A 13145-nucleotide genomic window follows, 5' to 3' on the forward strand; every position below is an offset into this window, starting at 1 on the left:
GCTTCTTGTAACTCCTCAATCCGTTTCTCCACCGCCTCCAACCTTGACTCCATAGCAGCTCGCGTGGACACCATGCACAGAACACCCAGAACCGGTGCTCTGATACCAGTTGTTACACTGGTATTTATTTTAATGGAACGCACATTGCGAAACAGGCCAAGGACGCGCACGCGTACCGTGCGCCCACGCGCCGATGGTGGCACATGACTTCATTAATGTAACACGTGCCTGGCGATTTTGGAAGGTTTTCAGCAACCAACTTTGGCGCCAAAATGCATATAAGAGCCAAGGATTGAAGGGGATTGACATACATTTACACCCATAGACTAATTAGGGGATCATTAGATAGAGAATTAGTTTTAGAAGTAGTTTCTAGAGAGAGAAGCTCTCACTTCTCTCTAGAATATGATTACACATTTCTCCTGCCTATTATTCCTCCCTTTTCTTTATTGCTTCTTCTAGAATAATGATAAGGTAGTAAAGGGATTATTTTCTTCTCTTTGCTGCTGAGTCAGCATTCTCTCTCTCTCCAAGGTATGTAACAGACACTCGAGGAACTTCATAGTGAATTATCTTCAAATTATAAGAACTACAGCTACGAACCCTGGTTTCCGTCTTTGCCTAGTGGCTTTGAAGGCAGAGATAAGCAAAATCATAAATCACAAGCAAATTCGAAACAATTCATGACAGAAAACAAATGCATGAAAAGTGCAGTAAGATCTCTTACAAACAAGTCAACAAGTCGGCCCCAAGTAGCCGGGACAGAACCACTGAAATTATTGTCAGCAAGAATAAGATATTCAATGATCGTTAAGTTGGCGATGTAGTCAGGTAAAGGGCCTGCAAGATTGTTGTCCTGCAACTCCCTGCATGTAGAAAGAGTATCCCACCAGGTTACTTTTATGTACCAATAAGTCACTAACATTTGATCAAACACTTGGTGAACACTTTATATATGAATAATAACATTTATAGCATACAGGAAAATGTACTTGAGATAAGCTATGGTAATCTGATTCTTGGATTCGTACAATATTAGAATTATCAAATCTCATAAAAAATGTGAATCTATGACAATAACAACATACAAGCTAACCAAGTATTTCAATTTGGCAATTGAGGGAGAAAGTGTTCCGGAAAATCCTTTTGATGCCAAGTTCCTGCAAGAAGCAACTAATGCATTGTCAAGGGGACCAGCACATGCATGCCAAAGTTCCGAGTCCAGAACTGGCTTTTCTTCTGCAAAAAGACCTCTAACTTCAGTTTTGATAAAAGCAATAGGAGGCTGATGAGTGTGGCAAAAATCATTGAACTCAATAGCTTTCTCAAGACTAATATCTGTGAAAACAACAGCCTACAAAATAAAATATATACAAATACTAATATATCAAAATAAACTAGATAGAGATACATTGATGATGGGAAATTCAAACAATAAATACAAATAAAAAACCATACTTCACTTTCAATATGATGTATAGACACTGCGGTCGACGAAAAATGCTTCTATATTTCTAGCAGGCTTCTCCAACAGTTGGAGTGTAAACAACAAGAAGCAGTTCCTCTATGTTATCAATCAGAAGCTTATAAAATAGCCTCTCGTTCCTCTCCTGAAAAATGACATCAGTGCAATGTCACATGTAAAATGGTGAAAAAGAATGATTGTTATAAATAAGAACCTTCTCATTAGTTCTTACAATATTATTACTGAATCTATTCATGAACACACTTTGAATTGATTATTTCAAGCAATTTAGTATCATACTAGTTATAAAAAACCTGCAGATAAATCACAAGTTTCAGTTAGCCGGTTGTACCTATTTTTCATGACAAATACAAGAGGATTTAAGGTAAAGTTATTCATGCTCACATGGATTTTCACTGTAGTCTAAGGTTCAAGCAACATAGCTGTTTCTAAATAAAATCAATTTATCAGGATTTCAAATATATACATTAGTATCAAAGTAAAAGAGTGTCGCGAAATCAAAATTCAAAAATTAGCAAATCAATTTATCAGGATTTCAATTAAGAGAATAAACAATTCATCGAACACTTGGAGTGCTTGAGAATTTGAAACAGTGTTATCAATCAATAGATAATAAAACTCATCGAATGTTATATCACATAACAAATCATGCAGAATCTGAGAATTAAAAACAAAGAAAACGAATAAAAAATAAAAAGAGAAGGAGAACCAAAAATTGAACAGAAAGGATAGAATGTCGATGGAGAACACGAGCGTCATCGCCCAAGGAAAGTTAACCGAAGAAGCGGTTTCTCTCGATCTCAGAGGCTTGGGCGTTGCAATTAGATCTGAAAACGCGTTGATGAAGGAAGCGCCTTGGCTCGATCTCAGTAGCTTTATAGCAAAAGCAGAATGGAGATTAACTTTAGCGGCGGCGACGGCGGCAATGGAGACGGCGGTGGAGATCGTGAGCTTAGGGTTTCGGTGACTCTCACCCTTCTCTTCTTTCTCTTCGAGTGTTTCTTGGGTTTTGAAGAAATTTTAATTATGTGGTGATAATTGATAATAGTAGGATTTTATTGTTAGGTATTTGGTGGGAGTTTATCAAAATGCCACATATAAAATAAATTGCAGAGGTTTTTAAAAACTCCCTCTAAAAAATACCCACAAATATATATAAATCTTGTAGTGGACTTAAAGATACGTACAGATCAAAAGGTTATAAAAGTTTTAATATCATAGTATGAAATCATTTCTCTCAAAATTTTAAGTTGATAAAAGAAAAATATAAATAATTATATTTTTCTAACATCATTACAGTTTGAATATATTATTATTGTATTTTATGTTGTCATATTTTGTAAATTCCACTTTAATTACATTCTATGCTATGATAGATGAATATATAATTATATATTATCTAAGAAGTATTAGAAAGGTGTTTCTCTTAAAAGTCAGGATGGCTTGACTAATTTAGGTTCAGAAGATGAAAAAAAGAGAACATGGACATGAGATGATGATTTAAAGTATTTGAATTTGAATTACATCAATAAGTTCATAGTTATGGCGCTAACATGACACTTAAACAATAATAAGGTCCTAAGTCATTTCTATTTTTATTATCTTTAAACAAAATTTCAGGATACAAGAAAAAAATACGAAAGAGTCTAAAAAAGAAGTAGAAGATTCGAAGAAATAAATTAATCTCATATGACAGGAATATTTGAGCAAATTGGATGGAAAATTGCCTATATATAATTCAAAGAAACAACAATCTTGTTTCACTTAATGATCGTTCGATGTTAATTTTGGCTAGTTATTTATTTATTTAATTTTGTATTTTTGGTTTTACCTACCCTGTGAAAGGGGATGATTTTGAATCAAGGTCACTTTTGGTTTTAAAAATGGATTTTGATTTTTCTTAACTTACAGGAGATTTTTCTATTTTATCTTATAAATTTAGACGAGTAAAAATATTACGCAGAAAAAGAAAAAATGTAACACCATCATGTGTATCTTGATTTAGCTTTTAAATATAATGAAATATATCTATATTCAATATCGACTACAAACTATTGTAAAATTACCACTATAATCATCACTTGATTACAATCACTAATACACAGACAAAAAGAAAAAGCTAAAACCGATTCTAACGCCAAAACAAACGAAGATTAATAATCCCAAACTTCTAAAACACTAAGATAATCCAAACCTGAGTCAAAAACACCAAAAAAAAAAACTCTAAACCAGAATTCTTTTATTACAAATTTGTAATTCGCAAGAATCTTATTAAAAATAATTTCAATAAAATCATAAGAAATGATCATATTAAACTTATAAAATATAAAAATTAAAAGACTTCATTATATTATTACATTCTGGATCATATAAATTATGATCCTATTTGCTACATTTATTTGAAAATGATTTCATAATAAGTTTTCACTACATTATTTGATCGTAGTTTATTGCCACAGATAGATTTATATAGAAAAGACTCACAAAATAATAATAATAATAAAAAAAATCAACACAACTTACTAATATACTTGCCATTACTAAAACCCTAGTGGAATATAGAAAGGCATCTGATTTTGCATTGCTCCAGTAATTTTTTCGATTGTAAAAGGTAGACTAATTTGCATCTTTCAATACACTCATGTAAGGTTTTTCTCCTAGCTGCAATAATATAAGATGTAGTCCCAGACTGTGTAGGAATTATATGATAAAATTTAGCAATAACAACACAAATAATTACTCCAATCAACAACATTGCTAGTGCTCGTGTCATACCGACAGTTCATATAAACATATTATTTCTCTTTTCTTTTTGGTTGTAATCATAAACTATTTATATACACCGGATTTTATACATGCTTAAATATCTTTTTTAATATTATTATATGCTGTATGAAAAAGATATAAGATATTCTTCTCGTAGTTAGCGTCCCCTTTCCTGTATTAAGAGCTATATAGATTGTCAATATAACCAAAAATAAAATATTCTTATAGTGACAAATGTTCTTTCAGAATAATTTATTGTTTTGATCAAGCTTTATATTGCCTCTTGAGTTGAATTAATTTTTAGAAACAGTCCTTAGATAATATGGTACTTGATTGTGTAAAAACTTATTATATGATATATTGGACATCACATGATGTGAAATGTAAAATATAGGCCGCAAAAATGTGAAGGTAAAAAAAAAATATAGAATTATATATAGGGATGGGGAGAGTCATGTATTGGTAATGCAGACAAAAAGAAAGGGGGATTAAGCATATATTGGAATGATGATTTCTTTATTATCATGGGAGGCATGTAGATGAGAAAAAAAAATCTCTTGTGTAAATATTTTTCTTATAAAAAATGTGACACCTAATATTCAAATTTTTATACTCGAATCATAAGTTAATGATATTACGGTGGTACGATTCTCAAGTGAATTTTTAATATATAAATATATATAATTTCGAAAGGAGTATTAATCGAGAAGTCTAAAAATGGAGTAAAATAAAATCGCAAAGACGTATCATTCGTGTCTCGACAACTAAAAGATAAAGCGTGAAGTCGAAAGCGATATAAGGATAAAGGCATAAAGGAGAATAAGAGAAGGACAATATATAGATATATAACATAAGTAAATAGCCACTAGTCGCGACCCGCGAAGTTTAGGTCGGTTAGGGTACAGTATAACAGTAGTTGACAACAGAAACTCCTAATCTCTCCCAAGAGAAACATAGGAGCCTCTATAGGCAAATTCAAAAGAGTTCAATACATAATATAAGTTCTTCAAAATAAAGGTGGAGAGATTCTAAGCAAAATATAAAGTGAAGAATGTAAAGATCTTCGCCATCTCTCAGATGAACCACAGCTCACTTCTGAGCACCTGGACCTGTATCTGAAAAACAAGAGATATATACAGAATGAGAACTCCCGATCTATGGGTTCCCAGTAGGGTAAAAGTGTCAAATAAATACAATGTACTGCAATAAAAACTCACTAAGCATCCTAAACTTCCTTTCACCAAATATTCACCCTATGTTCTCGCTAATCCATAACCAGGCAACTGTCATAAGGGAATGCTAAATCTAATTCATCTTCCTCATGCTTCCCAACTTTCTAACTCTCCAACGAATCAAAATTGGAATCATAAACAAAACCATCACCAGTTGTTCTGTCTCAATAATTCTATATCAATACATCATATCCTCACTTGGAGCAAGTGAAATCACTTCACTGCGTCTACCTAGGGAGCTCAAATTATCTCATTCAATAGTCATCGTCATTATTTAATTACATAATCAACTCATCTCATTAAGCACAGCCCTCAGCGTCCACCGACACCAGCATGAGGAACCTCTCAGTTGTACAAACACAAGCAATACAGACAAGTAATACACAATGAACAAGTAGCACATAATCAGGTAACATATCATATATGAAATAGCAATCCAAAACAAATAGGCAAATCCAAATAATTCAAACATATGCAAATGATGTTTGCATGCCCTACGGCTGATGATATCATCTATCGGTTATATAGCCAACCCGACACGTCCTGGTAGCTAACCATGGATAGAAACACCCATCTCGGAGCAAGTAGGTTCGAGCTACAACCCCCTTTCTACTACCCGCTCAACCCAGAGCCAGTGGAATAACCACTACTGCGGCTACTACCCAGGTGGGTGTTTAAAAGCTCAACCTGGAGCGAGTGGAATCACAACTACTGCCGCTACTACCCAGGCGTCACAATCTCTGACCTGGAGCAAGTGGGATGAACCACAACCCTTGCTACTACCCAAGATCTCAAAACATACATTCATTTAGTTCAGAATTGATCATCATTATTATCAAATCTCAAACATTAACCTGGAGCAAGCAGGATGAGCCACCACCCTTGTTACTACCCAGGTATCACAAATACACATTTATTCAAAATTCCGTAATTAAACTCATTTGTCATAATCCTCCTTTCACATCTCATACCCGGAGCAAGTGGACAACGCCACTGTCTACTATCCGGGGTCACACGTTACATTCAACATTTTTCATCATTATTCATTTACCATATCCATTCATTAATCATTGGTATGTAAAATTGTGATCACACTTTTTACAACTCCGCATAGCTGACCAGCAAGTGCACTGGGTCGTCCAAGTAATACCTTACGTGAGTAAGGGTCGATCCCACAGAGATTGTCGGCTTGAAGCAAGCTATGGTCATCTTGTAAATCTCATTCAAACGAATTCAAATGGTTATGAGGTGTTGATAATTAAAATATAAATAAAACAAAAATAAAATACAGTTACTTATGTAGTTCCTTGGTGGGAATTTCAGATAAGCGTTTGGAGATGCTTTGTTGCCTCTAAACCTCTGCTTTCCTATTGTCCTCATCCAATCATGCGTACTTCCTTCCATGGCAAGCTGTATGTTGGTGGATCACCGTTGTCAATGGCTACCATCCATCCTCTTAGTGAAAATATATCCTCTACGGTTTCCCGCATGGCTAATCAGCTGTCGGTTCTTGATCGTGTCGGAATAGAATACATTTATTCTTTTGCACACTGTCACTGCGCCCAACAGTTATGAGTTTGAAGCTTGTCACAGTCATCCCATCCCAAATCCTACTCGGAATACCACAGACAAGATTTAGACTTTTCGGATCTCAAGAATGCTGCCAATTGATTATAGCTTATACCACGAAGGTTCTAAAGTCATGGATTCGAATGCTTTGTTGTCAGGAGAGGTGATTCAGATCCGTGGGTCAGAGACCAAAGAGAGTATACTCCAACTGTCATCCAATGACTACGTTGAACATCATGTAGATCGCTTTGTGGTTGTCAGGCACACGGATATTGGCTAAGCGAGTAACGAAGATTGGGTGATTGTCACGGGTCACCCCTTCATTCTGACTTAACTGAATTAAGTACAAGAGTATATCTTGGAGGAGAAGTAGGCGTGAATTGAATAGAAAAATAATAATACTTGCATTAATACTCGAGGAACAGCAGAGCTCCTCATCTTAATCTGTGAGGTGTAGAAACTCCACCGTTGAAAAATACATAAGAACAAGGTCTAGGAATGGCCGAATGGCCAGCCTCCCCAAATAGCATAATACATTCGAAATAGGGTTCAAGGACCTGATCAAAGGATCGAAAAGTGGTCCAAAGATGTGAATACAATAGTACACAGTGCTATTTATACTAAACTAGTAAACTAGGTTTACATAAAATGAGTAGATAGTGTAGAAATCCACTTTCAGGGCCCACTTGGTGTGTGTTTGGGCTGAGCATTGAAGCTTTCATGTGCATAGACTCTTCTTGGAGTTTAAACGCCAGTTTTGATGCCAGTTTAGGCGTTTAACTCCAGCTTTGGTGCCAGTTCTGGCATTTTACGCCAGAAAAGGGTCTCTAGTGGGCGTTTGGACGCCAATTTGGGCCATCAAATCTCGGACAAAGTATGGACTATTATACATTGCTGGAAAGCCCAAGATGTCTACTTTCCAACACAGTTGAGAGCGCGCCAATTGAGTTTCTGTAGCTCTAGAAAATCCACTTCGAGTGCAGGGAGGTCAGAATCCAACAGCATCTGCAGTCCTTTCTCAGCCTCTGAATCAGATTTTTGCTCAGGTCCCTCAATTTCAGCCAGAAAATATCTGAAATCACAAAAAAACACAAAAACTCATAGTAAAGTCCAGAAATATGATTTTTGCATAAAAACTAATAAAAATATACTAAAAAGTAACTAAAACATACTAGAAACTACCTAAAAACAATGCCAAAAAGCGTATAAATTATCCGCTCATCACAACACCAAACTTAAATTGTTGCTTGTCCCCAAGCAACTGAAAACAAAATAGGATAAAAAGAAGAGAATATACAATAAATTCCAAAACATCAATGAAGCTTAGTTCTAATTAGATGAGCGGGGCTAGTAGCTTTTTGCTTCTGAACAGTTTTGGCATCTCACTTTATCCTTTGAAGTTCAGAATGATTGGCATCTATAGGAACTCAGAATCCAGATAGTGTTATTGATTCTCCTAGTTCAGTATGATGATTCTTGAACACAGTTACTTTATGAGTCTTGGCCGTGACCCTAAGCATCTTGTTTTCCAGTATTACCACCAGATACATAAATGCCATAGACACATGACTGGGTGAACCTTTTCAGATTGTGACTCAGCTTTGCTAGAGTCCCCAGTTAGAGGTGTCCAGAGTTCTTAAGCACACTTTTTTGCTTTGGATCACAACTTTAACCACTCACTCTCAAGCTTTTCACTTGGACCTTCATGACACAAGCACATAGTTAGGGACAGCTTGATTTAGTCGCTTAGGCTAGGGTTTTATTCCTTTGGGCCCTCCTATCCATTAATGCTCAAAGCCTTGGATCCTCTTTACCCTTGCCTTTTGGATTAAAGGGCTACTGGCTTTTTCTGCTTGCCTTTTCTTTTTTCTTTCTTTATTTCTTTATTTTTTTTGCCATATTTTTTTCGCAAGCTTTTTTCTTTTCACTGCTTTTTCTTGCTTCAAGAATCAATTTTATGATTTTTCAGATTATCAATAACATTTTTCTTTGTTCATCATTCTTTCAAGAGCCAACAATTTTAACATTCATAAACTTCACTATAAAAAATATGCACTGTTCAAGCATTCATTCAGAAAACAAAAAGTATTGCCACCACATCAAAATAATTAAACTAATTTCAAGATAGAATTCAAAATTCATGTACTTCTTAATCTTTTGCAAATAGGAACATTTTTCATTTAAGAAAGGTGAAGGATTTATGGGACATTCATAGCTTCAAGGCATAGACACTAGACACTAATGATCATGTAATGAAGACACAAACATAGACAAACATAAAGCATAAAAATAAAAAAAAAATCAATAACAAGGAAATTAAAGAACGGGTCCACCTTAGTGATGGCGGCTAGTTCTTCCTCTTGAAGATCCTATGGAGTGCTTAAGCTCCTCAATGTTTCTTCCTTACCTTTGTTGCTCCTCCCTCATGGCTCTTTGGTCCTCTCTTATTTCATGGAGGATAATGGAGTGCTCTTGGTGCTCCACCCTTAGTTGCTCCATATTGGAACTCAAATCCCCTAAAGAGGTGTTGAGTTGCTCCCAATAGTTGTGTGGAGGAAAATGCATCCCTTGAGGCATCTCAGGGATTTCTTGATGAGGGACTTCCTCATGCACTTATTGAGGTTCATGAATGAGCTCTCTTATTTGCTCCATCATTTTTTTAGTGATGGGTTTGTCCTCTTCAATGAGGATGTCTTCCTCTATGATAATTTTGACTAAATTGCATAGGTGACTGATGAGATAGGGGAAGGCTAACCTTGCCAAAGTGGAAGGATTGTCAGCCACCTTGTATAGTTCTAGAGGTATGATCTTATGAACTTCCACTTCCTCTCCAATCATGATACTATGGATCATGATAGCCCGATCCATAGTTACTTCGGATCGGTTGCTAGTAGGAATGATAGAGCGTTGGATGAACTCCAACCATCCTCTAGCCACAGGCTTAAGGTCCGGCTTTCTTAGTTGAACCGGCTTGCCTTTAGAATCTCTCTTCCATTGAGCTCCTTCCACACATATGTCCTTGAGGACTTGGTCCAACCTTTGATCAAAGTTGACTCTTCTAGTGAAAGGATGAGAATCTCCTCTCATGATTGGCAAGTTGAACGCCAATCTCACATTTTCCGAATTGAAATCTAAGTATTTCCCCCGAACCATTGTGAGCCAATTCTTCGGGTCCGGGTTCATACTTTGGTCATGGTTCTTAGTGATCCATGCATTAGCATAGAATTCTTGAACCATTAAGATTTCGACTTGTTGAATGGGATTGGTGAGAGCTTCCCATCTTATTCTCCTAATCTCATGTCGAATCTCCGGATATTCGCTCCTTTTGAGCTCGAAGGGGACCTTGGGGATCACCTTTTTCTTGGTCACAACTTCATAGAAGTGGTCTTGATGGGTTTTTGAGATGAATCTTTCCATCTCCCATGACTCGGAGGTGGAAGCCATTGTCTTTCCTTTCCTCTTCCTTGAGGTTTCTCTGGCCTTAGGTGCCATTAATGGTTTTGGAAAATTAAAAAGTAAGGCTTTTTCCCACACCAAACTTAAGAGGTTTGCTCGTCCTCGAGCAAAAGAAGAAAGAAGAGAGTAGAAGAAGAAGAAAAGTGGGAGATGGAGGCGTGAGAAGGTTTTGGCCAAGGGGGAAAAAGTGTTTGTGATGTGTGAAAGTGGAGGAGTAAGTGGGGGTATTTATAGGGTAAGGGGAGGGGTGGGTTCGTGTGAATGGTGAGGGAAATGGTTTGAATTTGAATGGTGAGGTAGGTGTGGTTTTATGATGGGTTTTTGGGAATTAGGGAATGGATGTGAGTGGTGTTTTGGGTAGAGTGTTATAGAGAGGTGTGAAGAGGAGAGAGAGTGAGGTGGGGTAGGTGGGGATCCTGTGGGGTCCACAGATCCTGAGGTGTCAAGGATTTCTCATCCCTGCACCTTTCTGGAGTTCAAACGCCCTTTGTGTGGCATTTCTGGCGTTTAAATGCCAGTCTACTGTCCTTTTCTGGCGTTTAAACGCCAGACTGTTGTCCTTTTCTGGCGTTTAAACGCCAGTCTGTTGTCCTTTTCTGGCATTTAATGCCCAGAATGGTGCCAGGCTAGGCATTTAAACGCCCATTTTTCTTCCTTTACTGGCGTTTAAACGCCAGTTTGCCTGCCAGTTCTGGCGTTTAACGCCCAGAATGGTGCCAGGCTGGGCGTTAAACTCCCATTTTGGTATCCTTACTGGCGTTTAAACGCCAGTAAGTTCGTCCTCCAGGATGTGCTATTTTTGATGCTGTTTTTGATTTTGCTTTAATTTTTGCAGTTGTTTTTGTGACTCCACATGATCATCATCCTAAAGAAAACATAAAATAACAATGGAAAACAAAATAAAAGAGTAATTAATATAGATAAATAAAATTGGGTTGCCTCCCAATAAGTGCTTCTTTAATGTCAATAGCTTGACAGGAAGCTCTTACAGAGCTTCACAGATGCTCAGAGCATGATTGTGGCCTCCTAACACCAAACTTAGAGTTTGGATGTGGGGGCTTTGCTTGACTCTGCATGGAGAGAATTGGACGAAGCTTTTCATGCTTCTTCTCCATGTTTATAGAGAAAAATCCTTAAGCCTTAATCACAAGGTAGTCCTCATTCACTTGAAGGACTAACTCTCCTCTGTCTACATCAATCACAACTTTTGCTGTGGCTAGGAAGGGTCTTTCAAGGATGATGGATTCATCCTCATTCTTCCCAGTGTCTAGGATTATGAAGTCAGCAGGGATGTAAAATCCTTCAACCTTTACCAAGATGTCCTCTACAAGTCCATAAGCCTATTTCTTTGATTTGTCTGCCATCTCTAGTGAGATTTTTGCAGCTTGTACCTCAAAGATTCCTAGATTTTCCATTACAGAGAGTGGCATGAGGTTTACACTTGACCCTAGGTCACACAGAGCCTTCTCAAAGGTCATGGTGCCTATGTTGCAAGGTATTAAGAACCTTCCGGGATCCACTTTCTTCTGAGGTAACTGCAGTTGAACCAATGCATGTAGTTCACTGATGAGCAATGGAGGTTCATCCTCCCAAGTCTCATTACTAAATAATTTGGCATTCAGCTTCATGATTACTCCTAGATATTGAGCAACTTGCTCTTCAGTAATAATTTCATCTTCTTCAGAGAAAGAATACTTATCAGAGCTCATGAATGGTAATAGGAAGTTCAGTAGAATCTCTATGGTCTCTAGATGAGCCTCAAACTCCTTTGGTTCCTCAATAGGAACTCCTTGTTGGCCAGTGGACGTCCCATGAGGTCTTCCTCACTAGGAATCACTGCCTTTCCCTCCTCTACAAGTTCAGCCATGTTGGATGTGTAGATGTCCTTGCACTCTCTTTTTGGATTTTCTTCTGTATTGCTTGGGAGAGTACTAGGAGGAGTTTCAGTAACTCTTTTACTCAGCTGATCCACTTGTGCCTCCAAATTTGTGATGGAGGACTGTGCCTCAGTCATGAAACTAAGAGTGGCCTTAGATAGATCAGAGACTATGTTTGCTAAGTCAGAGAGGCTCTGCTCAGAATTTTCTATCTGTTGCTGAGAAGATGATGGAAAAGGTTTACTATTGCCAAACCTATTTCTCCCACCATTATTGTTATTGAAGCCTTGTTGAGGCTTCTGTTGATCTTTCCATGAGAAATTTGGATGATTTCTCCATGAAGGATTATAGGTGTTTTCATAGGATTCTCCCATGTAATTCACCTCTTCCATTGTAGGATTCTTAGGGTCATAAGCTTCTCTTTTGGAGGAGGTGTCTTTAGGACTGCCGGATGCAGCTTGCAATTCAGTCAGATTCTGAGAAATCAGATTGACTTACTGAGTCAATTTTTTGTTCTGAGCCAATATGGCATTCAGGGTATCAATCTCAAGAACTCCTTTCTTCTGAGTTACCCCATTATTCATAGGATTCCTGTCAGAAGTGTACATGAACTGGTTATTTACAACCATCTCAATGAGTTCCTGGGCTTCTGCAGGGGTTTTCAGATGAAGAGATCCACCAGCAGAATGGTCCAATGACATCTTGGAAATTTCAGACAGACCATCATAGAATATACATATGATGCTCCATTCTGGAAAC

General features: G+C 37.1%; 1 protein-coding gene across 3 annotated transcripts; it reads right to left on the minus strand.

Annotated features, from left to right (window-relative positions):
- Window positions 1–544: 544 nt before the first annotated feature.
- LOC107475615 (probable LRR receptor-like serine/threonine-protein kinase At5g63710) lies at window positions 545–2575 on the minus strand. Of its 3 annotated transcripts, XR_008005822.1 has the most exons (4): window positions 2208–2573; window positions 1089–1239; window positions 728–866; window positions 545–628 (listed from the first exon to the last, which is right to left on the minus strand). XR_008005822.1 is itself a non-coding variant. In XM_052257037.1 (3 exons), the coding sequence occupies exons 1-3, from the start codon at window positions 2243–2245 to the stop codon at window positions 653–655; spliced, it is 324 nt and encodes a 107-aa protein (XP_052112997.1). In that variant the 5' UTR covers window positions 2246–2575; the 3' UTR covers window positions 551–652. The 3 variants fall into 3 exon arrangements, 1 of the variants encoding a protein (XP_052112997.1); XR_008005821.1 differs by having other exon boundaries at window positions 551–866; window positions 2208–2571; XM_052257037.1 differs by having other exon boundaries at window positions 551–866; window positions 1089–1160; window positions 2208–2575.
- Window positions 2576–13145: the final 10570 nt, after the last annotated feature.

This window comes from Arachis duranensis, chromosome 2 (genome assembly GCF_000817695.3).
Source record: "Arachis duranensis cultivar V14167 chromosome 2, aradu.V14167.gnm2.J7QH, whole genome shotgun sequence".
Classification (NCBI taxonomy): Eukaryota; Viridiplantae; Streptophyta; class Magnoliopsida; order Fabales; family Fabaceae; genus Arachis; species Arachis duranensis.